This window comes from Arvicola amphibius, chromosome 11, assembly GCF_903992535.2.
Source record: "Arvicola amphibius chromosome 11, mArvAmp1.2, whole genome shotgun sequence".
Taxonomy (NCBI): Eukaryota; Metazoa; Chordata; class Mammalia; order Rodentia; family Cricetidae; genus Arvicola; species Arvicola amphibius.
The window spans coordinates 67,405,787-67,425,666 of NC_052057.2; the positions used below are offsets into that span (position 1 = coordinate 67,405,787).

General features: G+C 39.3%; 1 protein-coding gene across 1 annotated transcript in view; it reads right to left on the reverse strand.

The window, feature by feature from the left end:
• Positions 1–14,257, reverse strand: part of Crispld1 (cysteine rich secretory protein LCCL domain containing 1) — a 31,341-nt gene extending 17,084 nt beyond the window's left edge. Inside the window, exon 1 of the mRNA XM_038348010.1 lies at positions 14,000–14,257. Within this exon, the coding sequence (XP_038203938.1) occupies positions 14,000–14,257 (258 nt within the window). The remainder of the gene's footprint in view (positions 1–13,999) is intronic.
• Positions 14,258–19,880: the final 5,623 nt, after the last annotated feature.

Consider the following 19,880-nt stretch of genomic DNA (forward strand, 5'->3'; position numbering starts at 1 on the left):
ATGCACACTCTTGCAACACACTCACATATACACATACATATTCATACACACTCAAATACACAAATGCACAAGCATATACAGGGATGGAAATCTTTCTTCCTCATCATATAATTTTTCATAAATGAGTATTTCTTCTCTTTCAATTGTGGATTTGAAATATGGAAAATGCATTCCCAGTCACAAAGTAAAATCTTGTATTAAGTAAGTATATTCTTAATATAGTTAGTATACTTTTATTATGTACCAGGAACACAAAAACATCTTTACATTCAACTAAAAACTAAAGTGAGGTAAACAATAGTTGGTTTTTACTAAAAACTTTATTTTACTCTGGATTAATATCAAATATTCCAAATTACCATCGACATCAGAAGTATATGCTGCCAAACTATTAATCAGGTAAGTACTTGATTTGCAGATATAAGCAAACTATTAACTAATTTCATTATTTGTTTAAGTTAAATCACACATTTTAATTTATAATACAAAATATTCAACTCATTGTCGTTATCTATTTAACAAAAATTTACACAATATATATAAATTTGGATGAAGTCCTAGAGAATGGGCAAAATGCTGTCTTCTTTGTATCCAGAAAATTTGAAAAAATAATCACTTTCCCAAAACAATCCGGTTTTCAGGCAGAGTAGAGTGTCCTTAAAAGGCAAAAGTTTTATTTTCAATCTTAAAACAGTGCTTTAAATAATATTACAAAACCACACCAGTAGGCCAACCTCATGCTAAAGGAGATCCAGAAACAAGAGAAAAATCACAGGTAGAACTTACTTGGCTAAAACATAAAGTATTTAGAGAGCATTGTGTTGATATTTAAACACATCCTACGCAAAGGCATTGTAGAATTCCTGTCTCCCCCTTCCAAGCAGAGCTGCAGCGACTCACTACTTACAAATGGAATGAGACCCTGAGAACACTGGAGTTGGTTATGAAACAGAGCTTCTATTTGGTTCTCTTTTCAGATACATCTTGACTAACTTGAGCCAACACATTATGCAGCCAACCACAGAGGAAAATTGGCGGGAAGGCCACTGTGGAGGGACCACACAGAGGGAGCAGCAGCTGTGTGATTTCTTGGCCCAGGCTTGAGACCGGAGAGCATACAGACCCTCAGGTGATAGTGGCTCAGATCCAGTAAATAAGTGAGCGCTGCACACCCACTACCCTCTCCTAAGGACCACCCAGGGGGCCCACAGAGAAGACCTGGAGACTACCTAAAGCCAATTTCGTCTTACTTTGCACTTGACTGTAAACTCTGGGTCCCGAGGTTTTCCGTAGAAACTGGAACATTTGAGAAAGGATATACAACTGCTTCTAAACTCACAAATCTGTGTTTTCCAAAACAGTGTTTATATCTGTTACAGCAAAAATGAAATAAACTTTAAAACGTGTTCAAACATGTTAGATTAACCTTCCTTAACTATAAAAATCTGTCAGATGAAATACAAGGTAACTCAGAAAGATGTTGTTAAAGACTAAAATGCATTCATCCAGTACATACTATGTATAACTCATATATAATCATATATGCATATATACATAAATATATATTTATTTATTAACAACAATTAGTGGAAAAAGAGGCAATGAATTTAAAAAGGAGCAAGGAGGAGTGAGTATATGGGAGAGCTTGGAAATAGGGAAGTAAGGTGGGGAATGATGTGATTACATCATAATATCAAAAAGAAGAAATAACATTTTAAATGCATCTAACTACTTTTTAACCAAAAATATGAGAAGAAAGTCAACAAACTTCATTTATAATCATGTTTATGCAAATAAAGTCATAAAATAATATTTGAATATAAGGACTACAGCAAAGAATCGCGTAACTAAATTTAATTTTAAATAAATATTCAAAAATATTAATTTGTTATCATTTAAAGTGATTGCTTGTTTAATTATATCTAACCATCTAGATCATGACCAACAATGTAAATTTTAAAAAATATCTGAATAAAGTGTTGAAAACATGGCTGTCCTGGAAGAATTACTACAAAAGACTAATAACAGCATAGCACATGTACGGGTGCTTTTGGGTCCATGGGTATTTTCATTCTCCAACATATTTCAGTCTTTAAGATTACAATAATTCATACCCATACTAGTTAAATGTAGGTTGGACTCTACTCATTTCTATTTAAATTATGGTTGTAAATCAAACCAAGATGTCTTAAGAGGTCTTTTTTTCTCCCTCTGAACTATTCACCCAGCAGTAATTTGAAGTCAACTTACACAAAATTATCATTTCTTCATAAAATGGGTGCATGAGGTATGTTGAAGAGAAAACATGGTTGTTTTTTTTTCCCAGCTACATATATAACACACACCCTATGGGAAAGAACTGCTACATATTCCTTCCAATTTAGAGATGACTTCAGGTTTTAAGGACTCTGCCTCACTTGTTCTGAAAGACTCTGTCACAAGACAGAGCACACAGTAGGCTCAGAGATGGCAGAGATGGAGAAAGCAGCATTGCCCTGAAGCAATGAATGTTCTTAGTAGGGTTTTCTGGAAACCACTGAGATGAGATTTCTCTCAGAAATCTTTCAAACAAATCCTTGGTGATCTTTCAGAAAGCAGAAAACTAACCATTTAGAACAGTAGCTTCTCGTTTTAATTTCTGAAATAGAAGCTTAGTATGCAGACAAACTCAACAGACAATTTCAGTGGTCTAATATTACATAAATACCTTGTTCAACACCAAAGAGTTGTTCAAGACAGGAAAGACTGTCCTTGTGAGGTAGAGCAGACATTAATCTGACACTATTCATACATTTTTCTACAGAATTTGTGTGCATTAATCTCATGTCACTGTCAAGGCCTTTATACCAACTTTCCAACCTGATGGCCCTCTACAGTTTGCACTGTCAAATGTTCACACATTTAAAGGGCTTCTTGTCAAAATGCAAATGACATCTTAGTTGTACAGGAGAGCAGTTATGACATGTCCAAGACCTGGATCTGGGACCCCTAAGAACACAAAGCAGAGGGTCTACACTTGTCCGTTCATCTTTCTTGGATGCTGAATTCATTAGTGTTTCTACAACAGGACTGGTCATTCATTTTTCTTCTCCTTCATTATTCAATTGGCCCAAAGAAAGGTTGCTTCAAGACTCTGTTTACTATACCATCCTCTCTATAAGTTTAAACACACAGTTTATCAATTGTTATATTTTCTTCTTTCTCTTTCTCTTTCTCTTTCTCCATTGTTCTGAATCTAATTTCCAGAGGAGAATTTGAAAAACAGAATCCTGCTGTGTATGTCTTCTGAGTTTTCTATGTCTCCTAATCTATAACTGATTATTCTGTAAGGGACCTGACTGTCAAAGGATGCTTTCTGATTCCTATCACACCAGATGCCCAAGGTGGGCAGCCACTTAGTTCAGAGACAGAAAGTCCAGGGCTCATGTCTCAAAAATACTTGGGGTTAAGCATAGTGGTGAAGTAACCATAATGCACCTGTGCTACACAAAAACAACGCCTGCAAACTTGAATTCTTTTTGTGAATGCTATTACTTCTATATAGTAAACCACAGAATACAATGCCTCCATTATTTTTACTGACATTTAACTAAGAGGGAAAGCGTTTGGATGGGAGATATAGCCTGGTAGTTAAAACCATTGGCTGCTCTTTCACAGGACCTGGGTTCGATTCCCAGCACTTCATGGCAGTGAACAACTATCTGTAGCTTCAGTTCCAAGAAGTTGAGCACCCTCTCTGGTCTCTGGAGGTACTACATGCAGGTGGTGCACAGATATACATATAGGCAAAACACACACACACACACACACACACACATAAAATTTTTTCAAAAGTCTTTTTTAAAATGAAGTTTGGTTTAGTCTTTAAAAGTGCCTTCTAGATATTTTAGGAGACCATAGTAATTAGGAAAATCTTTGAGTAACTGAAAAGGCACAATCTGGGAGAAAGCTTGTATGAGAGTAAAGCACAGATGGCGTAAGTATGAGGATTTTTCATTCAGATTCCCATAACCTACATGAAAATCTGGAAGCAAGGCACATGGGATCCCAGTGCTGGGAAGGCAGAAACAGAAGATTCCTGCAGCTTGCTGGCCAGCCATTCTAGGTGAAGCAGTGAGTTCAAGGCACATTAAGACTTTATCTCAAAATAAAATGCATAGGGATAGACGAAGACACCCAATGCTGGCCTCCAGCTTCCACATGCATTTATATACGTATGTGTATATAAACACAAATATTACACATGTAAAACAAACAAAAACAACAGTCTAACTGATTATCCCTTTACATCTTGATCTGTGGGTATGGGATCAATTTGTGACAATGAGTTTCTTCATTAGGTTTATTTATAGCCCAATAAATTTTATAAAATCAAACCTAGAAAAAGTAGGATTGGAAAAGATTATTCTCACAATAAATTACAGTATCTCCTTACATATTAAGCTTTTATATTTACATGCTGTATTAGTTACTTTGTTCACCATTGGGACCGAAGAATCTGCAAGAAACAATGTCAAGAAGGACAGCCTTGTTTGGGGTCATGTTTCTGAGAATCATAGTCCACCATAACAGGGTAGAACAGTGGTGGAACGGCTTGGTCTGTGGCAGGGTGACCACAAAGCAGTAGCTTGTTACCTGACAGAAATTAGAAGGCAATGAACCAGACAGGAACTAAAGTTGGCATGGCCTTCAAGTACCATTCCTATTGGCTTCTCTTTACCAACTGCCCTCCTTGTTTCAAAGATCCTATAACCTACAAGAACAGCACCATCAACTGATGGCCAAGTGTTCAAATACAGGATCCTGGGGTGGCATTTCACAATCAAACTGTAAGAACTACCAATATCTTAGATTTTGAAGGTCAATGAGAAACTAATTGTTTGTATTTGCTCTACTTGGAAGTGCCTTGTCTATTTTTTAAAAAGACTAAAAATTAAAAAAAAAATTCTTTTTGGATAAGTTAGTGAAAGAAAGTTTATAGAAATAAAGAAACTGAAACTACAATTTACCCCAAAAAAACTTTCATTTAAATCAATATTAGATATTAGAATCATTCAAATGCAAGTTTATATGTTTTCAACAAAACTTCTATCTTCACATTCTATGATATCTGTATTTATAATTCTTTCAGAAAAGTGATAAATTAGTATCTTTCCAGCTAGCACATAAATCCTATATTCCCAGTTTCCCTTGATTTCTAGGACAATTAAAACCAGTTTGATAAGCAGAACATTTTCTATGAGACTTCTAAGGACTATTGAAGTAATAAATGATGAAAATAAACAAGGACTATGATACTTTCTATGTATGTATGAATGTACACACATACACATGAATATATAGTTTATATTTATATAATGTGGGTATGTGTAGAATGGCTTTCAAGTATTTCTATTTGAGAACAATTATGTCAAGCTGTGTTCCTTTATCTATGCGTAGCCATCTCAGATCCTGTTATGCTCGGCACTCCAAAGGCCCAACTCACACTTAACTGTTACCAGAGCTCACTTGTCCCTTGGATTCTGGCTGTATTTAATCAATGAAAGACAGGGGTTAGTCAGAGAATATATATATTCTCTCTCCCAAACCAACTCCTTGTCCATGGTGTCCTCCAACACAGCTCTGTATCTCCAACACAGGCCACACCATGGTGCAGTCCCACTTCAGAACTCCTAGCAGCGTGGAGCAAGTGAGCTTGCAGTAACTCAAATCCCACTTACGTTCAAGTCCAAGACCCTTGCATAGAAGCATCAAAGATGCTATTTCTCAGTGAGCCCCCCACCATGCCCTCTTCAGTCTTGTGTGCTCAACTCAGCTGATGTATTTTGCTCTAGAGCTCACTAGGAAAACCAAAAGCATTTACACAAAAGATAATCTCTTCTCTTTATCAAATAAATCCAACTGCTTGCACGCTTGTGGCCTCTGATTTGAGACTGGAATAAATGAACTGATGTTGTGGTGGCGATGCTTCCACAGTGATGAAACCATTGCTCATTTGTCTTCACCTTATGAGCTTTTCAACAACACTGACAGACTGTTGACTTCTGTGTCTTCTCCTCCTGCCTCAAGGGATAGCTGTGTTTGCCCATCTGTATCTCTACCCATGGCTGAGTCTTTGCATTCAGCTACTTTGCTGCCCTTTCCTTAGGTTTAACACCCATTGGCTGTGTTTCAGGCTCAATCCAAAGCATTCAATGGACAAAGGTGTCCATAGCAATATTCTCTTTGATTCGAGCTGTTTTGTACTGTGCGACTCCTGACAATATCGACAACCATCCTCTAACTTTTATCCCAAGCCCCATCTCTTCACTGGACATTAAATGGAATCAAGGATGACATGGCATGTCAAACTCAGTCTTGTCCTAAAAGACCTTATGACTTCATTCTCACCTTGTCCTCTTTCTCCTTATGCCACAGGAAGGGCAATGAGCCATCAAGAGGCTTTAAACCCTGAACATCATCTCAAACTCTTCCTTAGCCTTTGCCCTTCAACATAAAGTGAGTCACCCATATCAATGAAGCTTATGCTGAAACTACCTGCATCACCCCCTCTTTAGCAGTCTCATGCTGGTCTAAACTATCACTCCTAAGATGAAAGGAAGTCTTCCTAAGTTAAGTCTTCACCTTCTATCAGACCATGGTCTATCAGACAATAGGAGTAATTTTATGATATTACACAATACTTTAAATAAAGAACACACCAGTCTCCTAGAAGAAGCTGCCCAATGGGTTTACATTTTACTCAGAATAAAATAATCTGATTTGAGACACAAAATGTTTCGAACCCATGCTTACATGTCTATATCATGTTTTTACTGCCATGGTGGTTGAAGAAGATTCAGTCACCTTGAACTACTTTGTAAAACTCCAGTTATACTCCATCTTATTCTGGAGTGGAAGGCTTTGTGCATGTTGTTTCTTCTGCCTAGTATGATGGCCTCTGCATCGATGTTTAACTGAAGCATTATATCCAGCTGTTAATGAAAGGCTTTTCTCTGCTGTAATAATAATTCATTGTAACTTACTTTCATGTCTATCATTTATTTTGCACCTCATTCACCTTATGTTTGTGAACTTGTTGATTTTCTGAACATTAATACTTTTCTGAAACTCAAGTACAATGTCTGGAGCAAAAAATAGTGTTAAGCCAATGTCTACTGAATATAATGCATTCCTGAAACACAAACTTATTGATACAAATAAATTGTTTCAACAATTTTAAAAACCATGTTACCTATTTTTAAAATTATAAAGACAACAAATACTCGGAAAAAGTAGACAGATACAGCAGATCAGTGATTTTCAGTCTATCGGTAGAAACCCCTTTGATGATTGCATATCAGATCTCCTGCATATCAGATATGTACATTACTATTGATAAAAGTAGAAAAATTACAGTTATGAAATAGCAATAAAATAATTTGATGACTAGGGGTCACCACAACATAAGGAACTGTGTTAGGGTCACAGCAGTAGGAAGCTTGAGAACTGCTGCTTTAGCCAGCCTTGATATAATATATTGTCAATAAAATACTGGGAATGTTTTGAGTATATAAACTCATAACAGCACCGAATAAGCAAATCCAAACAACAAAGAGAGAATGGTCCTGAATTACCATCATTCTTGCTGTGATTATATTTGTATAAATGAATATTTTCAATTTTTCATGAAGGTACACAATAAAGACAACTGAATATGCAAAGAAATTGCATTTTCATATAAGCTATGACTAAGTTTGAAATGTTATCTCTAACTGAAGTTGAAAACTTTCACCTTGAAAAGATTTAGCACTGTGAGCACTATCAGCCCATACAAAATGCTACTTAATTGGAAAGAAAATAATAATAATAATAATAATAATAATAATAATAATAATAATAATAATAATAATAAAAGACATGTTACTTTCTTCTATCTAATTCTTCTTTGAACCAGCCTTGGAACACCTCGGATTTCTAGTGGTTCCCACTCAATCAAGAACACCATAGAGCCTTCTTGTTCTCATTGGCTTTTAGTTATGAAAGCATCATTTACAAGTTACTTACCTTCCTGCTTTTCTCTGTTCAGTATTCTGTCCAACTCGTTAGTTCCTCCTCTCCGTTTTCTCTGCAGTTCCTTCCCACTGTCCACACCTCTAGTTTTCAGAAGGTGTCAAGAGCTCATGTCTTTAATGTCTCTATCCATAGAGATATTAGCTCTCTTTATGACTTTAATGTCTGTATGCTCATGAGCCATACCTACATGGTACAACCTATACATCATTAACCTATTGATGCACATCTTAACCACATCCTAATAAATTCGCATGGATATCTACGCAATGTCCAACGCTGAACTCTAGCTTCCTCTAACAACAAATGTTCTATACTAACTATTCCACATTTTTAAAAATGACATCACGTGCGAAGCATAACAATACTACTTCAAAAAAATGAACTCGAATGATTCACTCCTGATAACACAATGATGATCTGAACAGAAACTGGCCTCCATGCTGAACTGTCTCATGCTAAATTTTCATCTTCGGTTACAGAGGAAGTAAGAGACAACTTTGGGTTTAGAGAAAGGAGGTCAGACCAGGTAGGCAAACAACTAGCCACTCTGTTCTGAAAGAAGAGAGAGTGTGGTTCGGCTTCCTTTAATCTCTTGGGCTTGTATTGAATAGAATGCAATCAGTGATTTCTAGAATCTTCACAACATTCTGAAAGTCTTTTCAAGTTTGTAGGATGCATAATGTTTTCCATTCATGGGTAAACCAGAGTGGTAACTACCACTAATTTTCAAAATTCTCCATGATGGATTGGATAGACAGGTCTTTCACCAGGAAAGGGAATTCTGTCTGCGGGCTGCCTGCTAGTCAACTCTATGTATCTTGGAACAAGGCTTCTTTGAATTTTTCAGGATAAATGAATTGCAACAAGGTAATACTCATATTCCTTCCACTTCTCACCACCTTGACACTGTAACCCACTCCTGGTCACGATCAACTTGCCAACTGCTGCCACAACATCGTATTGTTGTACACAGCTGAGTTTCAGGCATCTACAGCCCATTTCCAGGGAAGTCTGGAACAATCCTAAAACCACTCTCTCTTCTATTCAAATGCTCAAATAGCTAAAAATCATACTGCTTAAAGGTGACCCATAACATCTCCCCAATTAAATATCTTTCTTCATTTTCTACTCCACTCCCCAGGAGTACGTTCTCAGCAATATGGGGTAATTTGATGATAGTAGTAAAATCTCCAAACCTCTGAACCTTTTCTTGCTAAAGGCATAAATAAGTAGATTCTATATGAGAGAACATTTAATTTCTTTCTTATATGTATTCTTTACAGTTGTCTCAGATATTATCTTATGCATTCTTCCTCCTATAACTTCATTTAAATATATTTTAGAATTTAATAATATTCAAGTACAAACATTTACTGAATAAATAATTCTTTTACAGATGTGGGCACTAAGTTATAAAGATAAATATGGTATAATCTTAACCCATCTATGAATTCAAAGTCTTTGAAAGGAAATAAGACAAGTATATATTTCACTGAAACTTTAATATAAATAGGATACAATAAAGTACTCTAGAATGGGGCAGAAGAACTGGCACATGGGAAAATGCTTTAGAAGAAGGATGACATCTGAGCTCAATTTTGAGGGGTAAACTGGAAAAGGTGGAACACAGGGATCCAGATTTAGATGATACCAGCAGGGAAAGCAGCTACAGGAGCATGTCCTTCATTCGGAACAGCTTCATTAAGTGTGGCAGCGTGAAAACAGGTAGCTGAGGGTCCTGGTGCAGACTGCAGGTGTTCCCTTGCTTAGTTACTTCTAGATACTTCTAAACCATGGAGGACTCCAAAGAACTTTTGTTCAACTGAGTGACCAACACAGACAAGCTGAGGGGAATTTCAGCAATACCAGTCGAGAAAGAATGTGACTTAAGCTATACAACAGGGAGGAATTCGTGCAGCCTGCTAAAGGGGAAGCTGTGGTGCCAAGACAGGTTTGCATCCAGCAATGGAGGTGACAATGGAATAGAAGAGATGGGCTGAAAGGCATCAGTGAGACAAATGTTATGAATGGATTAGCAGATGTGTCTCCATGGGCATGGGTGTGCAAATCAGATTTGTGGACTTGAAGATGAATGCAATTCCTTGTCTGTTTCCGGGAGAGGATTGAACAGATGTCATAAGGCCCTAAGCTTTCTTTTGAAGTTACTGTGGAATGGCTCTACATGGAAACCACCCCATGCATACTAGGAAACACATGAAGAGCTGCCAGATGGAAGTATGGGAGATGGAGCCAGGCAAGTCTGATGGTATTTAAATAGAATTGATAAAGCAAAACCTAAAGAAGACCATTTTCAAAGTTGAAGAAAAGAAGATGACCAAACTATACAAATAAGACATTATAAATGTTAAACAAAAGAATACAGAAGACCAAACACTATCACGAAGTCATAAACTCGCATGATGGCAGGCTAGAAGAAGTATGTCCATTCCACAGAATCAAATATCAACTTCAATGCAACCTCTGGGCTTTGTATTTTTCCACCAGCTTTACCACTGAAGCAGCCAGGGCCCAGAAGGGTAGCAGGCTATCAGATTTCACATTCCAGTAAGCAAGAGGGACAAAATGTGAGCCTGCTGCTGTATACATCCAAAGCCAGTGTTTTTACTTGGTAATCCCCTGTGCCTTCATTTGGTGCCCTAAGGCTCAATTCTCAACTCACCCTAAACCAAATGCAGGAAATCATGATTGACACCACTAATTGAATGAGTCACAAACAGCACTCACCTCACAGTTACCCATGAAAAGCTCTCACAAGAACATTCATTACTCTCAGTTCCCTTGGCATCACTCAAGGCATGATCAAAGAATATTGTGTGCCCATGATGTGAGGACTTCAAGTCTATCTAGTCTTTTTCCTCTGTCAAACTATAAGCTCTTCAATAAAAAACATAGCTTTCAACAATAATGTTTGAACTCTGCAAGTTGAGTGGGAATAAGGGCAGGAGTGTCAGTGTATGGCTTGGATATCGTAGGACTGAAATAGAAAACAATTATAAGCAAGGAGATTTGTTATTTCAACAGTTGATCTGAAAAGACATATAGAGTACAAGCAGACATAGGAAGTTACCCAGAGTCTATGGCCAACTTTTAGATGTGAGCTTTATTTCTTAAATTAATTTTAAATTATGGAGCTAACTATACTCTGAAAGGCTGATCAGTATCTGTACTTTCATTCCTATGAAATTCATAAAATCAAAATTTTTCCCAATAGTCATTTTTAATATCTCTTCAGTGTGTATTCTAAAATTAATATCTCCCAATATTACAGTGGGGCACAGAGCTCTGCAGTCTGGTTAAAGCCAGCACACAGTTCCAGTGTTAGTAGTATCTAGGGCAACACAACATAAACCCTGGCTGCTTTCTCAACCTACATTTCAAGGATAGAAAGAAACCAATGAAACAAAAATAAAACTCAAATAAGCATCTCAGACTAGACCTCATAATACTCTGTGTAGTTGTTGTTGGATTTTTGTTTTTATTTTGTAAGTAGACATGAGGAAAAAAAATCACAGAATATTTCTTCTGATTTGCATATCAAATCACACACAGAGGCCCTCACATTCCCTTTTATGAGACTGGACTCCTAATTTCTTCCTTATTTTAAATAAGGAAGGACTGGAGGGACTGGAGAAACAGTTCAACAGACATGGCACCTTGTTCAAATCCTCATGAGTGCATGCGCCGGGCAAGGGGGTGTACGTCTGTAATGTGACCACAGGACAAGCACAGGAGGAACCATGGATCACATTGGCCACCTAGTTAATTTAGAGATTCCCAGGTTCAAGGAGAGACCCTATCTCAAAAAAATAAGACGAGGAGTAATAGATCTCTACATGCATGCACACAACAATTGCAAGTGCTCCCACAAACACACATGTGCACACACACATGAACATGTACACAAACATATTCCACATACACACAACCACACACACGTGAGGTCATCCAGGGCTATCCATTATGGAATAAATGTACAGTGGTCAACATAAGCTCCACAGTTTGCTTTCATTGAAGGCTCAGTAACGAAGGAAGGTAGAGAATTTTTCATCTTAAACTCTCCGAAATAAACATGATCTGTCACATTTTGCATGGAATTTTGAGAAGAGTGAGCAATTGTTTCAGATGTCAAATGTAAACAGTGTAAGGAAGCCTAAAATTCCATTACTTTATTCTGCAATGGTATATTGTCAGCTTGTCAGATGTATCTTAAAAATTTAACTACAGGGTATCTCAATGAATCAAGAGAAGCCCTCCTAGCATGGCATTGAAGGAACATGAAGCAGAGCCACATTAGCAAGTGGCCATTCACACGCCTGTCGTGATGATGCCAGAATTTCCACTTTCTACATGAGCCCTAATTTCCAGTTTCTGATGAAGTGTCTTGAATGCTGCCTGCTTTCTTTAGGGTAAAGTAGTTTTCACGTAAGAGTTAAAATAATGTAATGTACTATTTTGTAATGGGACATGGAATGTTAGAACTGCCATGTGTCTAGAAATGTATGTGAAGGACTATCCCCCAGGACTGATGTAAATACAGGGAGAAAAGGGACAGCTGGGGTGCACTGAAACTATGTCACCCTACAATGTGTCTAAAGGAGAATTATGCTGTTGAACACTCATTAAATAAGCTTTGCTGACTAGAAAAAGGCAGCATGAGTGAGGTAAGCCAGACCCAGAAAGACAAATACAGTATGTACTCACTCATAAGCGGATAATAGACATAAAGCAAAGCGCAACCAGCCTGGCTACAACCCCAGAGAACCTAAGGTAACAATGAGGACCCTAGGAGAGACATGCATGGATCTGCCTAGGAAGCGGACAAAAAAAAGACAAGATCTCCTATGTAAACTGGGAGTGTAGAGGGCAGGGGGGAGGGCAGAGGGAGAGAGAAGTTGGGGGAAAATGTATAGCACATTCGTATTCAAACAATTAAAATGAGAAGGATTTAATAACAACAACACAAAAGGCTGAAAAATATGCCATAATACGCTGTCATCAAAGTATTTGCTGTCAGACCGCTAGCAGGGTGCATTCTGGGTTCACAGGAGTCATACAACACTGTTTGAAAGCCTGCGTAAATACACAAGTTATGCTAAATATGTTAAAGAACTAATTTGTTTCCCAAACAAGTTTATTTATATGAGGTGATTAGGGACAAAGTGATTCTTTGGAATTTAATTAATTGCCAAAATTTATATTTCTACTTTGAAGCTTACAAACAATGAATGCATGGAGGTATCCCAGGGCTATGACATTCTAACATAAAATATCTATAAAGTGAGTTGCATATTTGCAAGAAACAAAAGTCCACTTGGGAACATACCTGTGCTCCAACAATACAGAACTCTTCACAAAGTTCAACTCCATTGTGTACAGAGAGATTCTACTGAGCAAGAGGGAATACACTTTCTACTAAGCAAATCGAAAGTCAATATGGAGGTTGGCCAGAAGGCTCAGCCAATAAGCACCAAGCCTGATAATTTGAGCTTGATGACCTGGATTCACATGCCAAAACAGAGCTCTGCCTCCTGAAAGTTGACCTATGACTGCCACCTCTTTATCATGGCATATGTGGACGCCCTGCACAAAAATAAATATATGTAATAAAAGACATCTGAAGTCAATATGGAGGCCATTTAGGAGGGTGGTAACCTTCCATCAGGTGAGAGCAGAGGATTTTAGAATGCTTAGTCGGAAGAGTGGATTTGAAGGTGCTCAGTGTTATGCTGAAATTGAAAGAGTTTTTAACAACAGGGACATGAAAATAAGAGTGTGCAGATAAGAGTATACTGGAAGAAAACTTTAAAAAATGAAAACAGAGCAAGTGGTGAAAAATTCAAGAACGGCACAAAGCAATTTACCTACAGCGTTGAATGCATCAATAACCATTTCCTTGGCATATAGCACGTGAACAGTGTCTTACCATATACTCCATATTAGAGGCGGTTGGATACACCTGACTTCGCAGTTTATTATGGAGATCCAAGATGCTCTGCATGTCATTGTCCGTGATGGCTCTTTTCCCTCTTTGCTTGGCTGTCCACCATTCACCATCCTCATCCATGTACTTTTCCAAAAGTTTCTCCAACAAAGTGGCGTTAGGAACCACCATAGCTGGAACCGCTCTAGCCACGAAGAGCAGTGTGGTCACTCGGAGCCACTCCCGTGCAGTACACATCATAATGAATGGCCTCGGGGTTTCCCCGGGAAAATCTCCAAGATAGGCTCTTCCACGCCTTTTGGCTATAAGACACGTCATGTGATTAAGATGGATTTATTTTCTAATAGCAAACTTCAACAAGTAAGCACTCAGTTTTTGAGAACACCTTTTCTATAGCCCTCATTCCCCCACAGAGAATTTTCAACAACACACTGTTTGCACAAAATATTTTTCCAAGCTACCCATGAAGCCAAAAGTCAAGGGCGAAAGTAGCCAGGAAGCAAAGCTCAAGGTTTGAGAATAATTTCTGAATTTCAAGGTTTTAAAGAACACAGATTACATTTAGCCTTCAGAGAATACAATTAGTACAGTGTTTTATTTCTATCCAGAGGTTCTTTTCTTCCTGTAGAAACTTTCAAAAGTTTTTTTGTTGTTGTTTTTAATTTAAAACACAATAAACCAATATCTCATTTGTGGTTCATAGCTATTCATAATGTTCATAATGTCCATAATGGTCTGAAATTGCGAGTGAATGTATACACTATCCATGCCTGTGCCCACGGGTACCCAGAGAGGGCCTGGTGGAACACTGCGAATGAATACCCAGGTCCCTGAAGCAACTTCTCTTTGATCCGCGCGCAGATAAAGAAATCAATTACATTCCTTGCAAAGTTTGTGCCCAACTTGCGAACCATACCCTACCAAGAGCTCTCCTGGAGAACTTCAGAACAAGTTCCCTCGCACACAGCAGGCGCCCACAGTTCACTGAACCAGGCAAAGAGGGCGAGCCCAGGACAACGTGAAACCAAAGAAGTCACTTGCAGAAACTAAGCCAGGCTCATCTCAGTAGCCACGGGTTCCTGCCCCATAACCCACCTACCCTGTCTGGGCCAGACCTTTCTCTACAAGTTGGTGTTTTCCCTAGATCCTGTTTCCAAACGGGAAGCTAGGAAAACCTGGCAGCTGGACCGCTCTGTATGCATCTTGTGAATCGCCCTTACCTCTCCAGTGTGATGTTCCCCAGGAGAGCTGAGCCGAGCAGGGCGGTGGGTCCCAGCAGCTGCCCCCAGCCTCCACACAGAACTGTACAGAAGCGGCGACGGGAAAGGACCGGACCACCGCGGGACTCTGAAGTCCCTACCTCTGTGACTCCTCGCAATCCTTGGAGAAGAAGCAGATGCAGGCTCCGAAGTTAGATAGCTGAGTGGCCGCGGAAAGCAGCTTGCTCTGAACAGTGGGCTCCCCTGTGTTCCTGAGCCTTCGGTGCTGGAGGAGGGGTGGGGCAAGGGGGAAGGCTCCTAGGCGACCAGCGACCTCGAGCTCCAGCCCGGTGCAGTCCCAGCTTGCAGAGCCCAGACGCCAGGCGCTTCCGCCGCTCCCCAGGGCTCGCGGGCATTTATTGAGGTCCCTGCGCAGGCACGTGACACCAGAGCCCTCCTTGCCCACCCCCACCTCCACCTCCACCCATTCCTGGCCCGAGGCCCACGAGAGTTGACTAGCAGCAAGCCAGGAGATTTCGTGGGCGTGCTCCGGGCCTCTGCGACAGGGGCGGGGATCCTTTGGACCTTAGGAGGAGGAGAGCCCCTAACTTCCTCCTCTCTCAGCTCTTCTGCTATCAGGCACCTTCCCCTAGTTTCTCTCTGATGAAGAGCTAAGATTCCTTGATATTTTGGCTGCAGTGGAGCTGGCCCCAGTACTTGAGGTGGGTGGGCGTGGAGGTGTCCTCAGAACCTTCAGTGTTGCACACACAAAAGGAGATCTAGGGGGCGGGATGAAGAGAGAAATTTGAAACTTTATTATTTGTTTTAATGTCGTCTTATGGGGACCCATAGGGCTCTAGGACCTAGTTTCTGGAAAGAAGTCATTCTTTTGCTTCTAAGCCTTAACGAGGACCAGATGGAGAAGGGGTTTCAGACTATTGAGATGGCTATTGCCGGACAGACCTCCACTTCATTCAGTCATAAAACATGCAACATTGACTTCTCAAATGAGATTACAGCACTTGGCATTCGTGAAAATAAGAGAGGGTCCTTTAACTAATTTATCTTTCATTGATTCTCAGGAGTTCAGTTCTCAGTCTCGGGATAGACAGTGAGAAGTGGAGCTCCCTCATTGCCCACGTTGCAACCTGAAGTAGAAATTTAGTAATTTTAAATTTATTACCTGTCGCCCTACTGAGTGCAGCGTTTTACGTGCACATTTTTATTTTGAAGTGGGTTGTTTAATTCTACCTTGCATCTCTTGTTTAGTGAGTCCTCATCTCAATTTTTTAGATAGATAGATAGATAGATAGATAGATAGATAGATAGATAGATAGATAATAGATAGATAGATAGATAGATAGATAGATAGATAGATATCTGGAGTATTGCACAAGACCAAATAAAAACCTTGTGAGGGGGGTTCTCAGATCATTCCAACCTCTACCTGCGTCTTTCCACTACCCTGTGTCTCTGTGTTGCCTGGCACGGGGAAGAATGGGAAACAGACCGATCAGGAGGAGTAAATTGTGAACCATATAGAACATTCTTAGGTGTAGACTCACAGTTTTTATCTTTGGGCTCCGAAACACAAAATGACTGTAAATTTGTAGGCTTGAAATAATTCATGATTCCCATGCCTGGCATTCAGAAAACTGGCTTTTGCATCCACAAATGATAGGCGACTTAATGGTATAAGTTCATCATCATAAAGGAATGGTGGTATTACTGAAGATGGAGTCGGTGTCTGTTGTATGTATCACTGAAACCCATAAAGGGAATTGAGTTAAACCTGTTGAAAGTAGTTGCATATTCTTGAAATATTTTTAAAAAGACTTTAGTTGGAATTAAAGAAATTAAAATGGTGAGAAATTTGGTAAGGAAATCATTACATTTTAATAAAAGAATGCCTTAAATATTCCCCATGTTAAACATTAACCTTTCAATAAGCTTTTCATTCTCAATTTAACATATAAATTTTCTTGAATACCCACAAAGCATACTTTTTGTTTATTGTTGCAAAGTTTATCTGTAAATTGTAGTTGTAAAAAAACATCATGTCAAAGTGGAACTACTTTTTGGTGGCAGACATTGTTGGGTACCAGGCCAACATGGGGTCTCCCACCTCTTTATGCCTTCCCAATCTACACACAGCCTCTGGTTTTACTAGAGGTGTCTTCCTTCTTATGTGAGACGGAAACCTTAGGAGGTGACTGTCTCTCATTCTAAGTGAGTCATCACAATAGATTGGTGGAGCCATGATTAACTTCGTCAAGAGATGGTTTAAGAAATATTCGCTCGTACTGCAAGGAAGGCAGGCCTATAGTTAAGGTTGAAGAAAAGGGATAGAAACGTTTTCCTTTGTGATAAAAGAAGGTCCATAAAAATGTATCTTTAAGTACCAGTTTGTGAAATTTGTAAATACAGCTGACATTGTGTGAAGAAGACAGACAAACTAAAGACAACGACCTCTTTACCAGCAAAAGGAAAATTGCGTCTCTCTTACCCTGCTATTGACACATCACGAGACCACTTCCCCTGTGCTTTCTTGTGTGAGATTATAATGCATGTGTGAGCCACAACAGACTGGTTTGAGTGTTGAGCTACTTGTAGTGCTTTGGCACTATAAACTACATATTTCTGCAAGATGATTCTTCCTTGGCCAGTATCATATATATTTTCCATGCTGTAATTTTCTGTATATGTTCTGAGAAAGGAATTACCTTAATGTGTTCTAGCTAACCGTGAATTTCCAAAAGTGAGTATGTGTGCTAGGGATGGTAGTCACTCCCTCTGTTATGACTCCATTTCTCATCTATCACAGCAGCTTTACATTTCTCCTGGGGTTTTCTTGTGTTTGGTATATTTAGAAACAGAACTGGTGTTTATTTATTTATTTTAAAGATTTATTTGCTTTTCTCTTATGTATATGAATAGGTGCCTGCATGTTTGTGTGTGTGTGTGTGTGTGTGTGTGTGTGTGAGAGAGAGAGAGAGAGAGAGAGAGAGAGAGAGAGAGAGAGAGAGAGAGAGAGAGAGAGAGAGAGAGAGAGAGAGATCCACAGGCATGCCTGGTACCCTAGGAAGACCTGAAGATTATGTCAGATTCTCTGCAACAGGAGTTACAGGAGGGCGCGAGCCACCACCTCAGGGCTGAGAACCAAATCCATGTCGTCTCCTACAGCAGCAGTGTTCTTAACTCCCAAGCCATTTCACCAGCCCTGGACCCTGCAGGAAAAAGGCTTGCCTAACCAAAAGTCATGAGGAAAACCCTGCTATGTTACCTCTTAACCATATTGTTTGCCATTTTTCCTGTCACATCTTTATTCCACACGAGATGGACTTTTTAGTATACTGCAAAGAAGAAACAGTTTAAATGGAAGTATTTTTATAAAGAGTCACAATGATTGTCATCATCACTGGGCTCGTCCAGCATAACATTCAAATTTAAAAACTAAGAGGAAAAATAAATGCCATTGCAGAGGCCAGGCCTATTATGGTGCTTTATTTGGATTAGTAAAGACTCTAACTGTGCAGACCCATATTTGAGTCACAAGTTGGAAACTCCTTGAAGTGTGTCTCGATGTCTCGGAATGAAATCAGCCTGTTTTTAGGTTCGAATGAGACCCTTGATCATTATTTTGCAGTCTGGCTGCTCTTCCCTCACTAACTTCAGTAGCTCACTGGAAATTATCTTCTCTCACGGTTGTGGCAGTCTCTGTGTATTTCAAAAGCATTTAGTAATTTCTGTGTGCTTCTCTGCCTTTCTTAATACTCTTGCCTGTGCATCGAATCCGCACAGATAGTCTCATGATCTACACCCTCTTCCTCACCGGTTCTCACAGTTTAGCCGTCCTCTCTGCCCCTTCACTGCCCTCTTTCTATTTTTCAATTGATAGCTGCTTCTATACTTGTCCTATTTCCTAGTAATGCAAAAAAAAATTCTTGGCAGAGTAAGTTTTGTGTGTGCCCTGTTGTTTATGACACACAACTTGGAGTTTGTGGAACACAACACATGATCTTGGGAAAGTGCATTTGTTAGTTGCTTTTCCAGTTGCTTTAACAAAATACCAGACATATGCAACTCAGGGGGAAAGGATTTATTTGGGTTTACAGGACAGGGTGTATATAGTCTTTGGTATGACTGGAGAGTAGTTTAAACACAAAATGTCTGGTCACAGATGTGAGGTGACAGGAAGCAGACTGCTCTGGCCAGAAGGGAAGTCCAGCAATGTCCCTCAAGGTCCAGCTCCAGTGACCTCCATGTATCAGCGAGGCCTAATATCCCAAAGGCTGCACAACCTCTACATACAGCACGAGCAGCCAAGGACCCAGCATGTAAACACATTCAAACCTAACAGTCCATGTGCTCCAAGATGTGCATGGCAGACAGACTGGAATCCATAAAGTAAACAGAGATCATCGTGCTTGAGATGATTGTCACCTAAGATATTTCCTTTGGGGGAGACATCTACGACTGATGTAAGTATGCGGGAGACAAATTCCTACAGATTGAGGAGCAAGTCAGCTGGTTTGAAATGGAAAAAGTGGACAGGACGTACCAACTCTGGGAAGTGTCTGCAGACCAGCTGGCATTAACAGGGTTCCGGTGCTCTCTGGTTAAGGAGTACAGCCCTAAGCCATTCGTTTAAATTCAAATACATG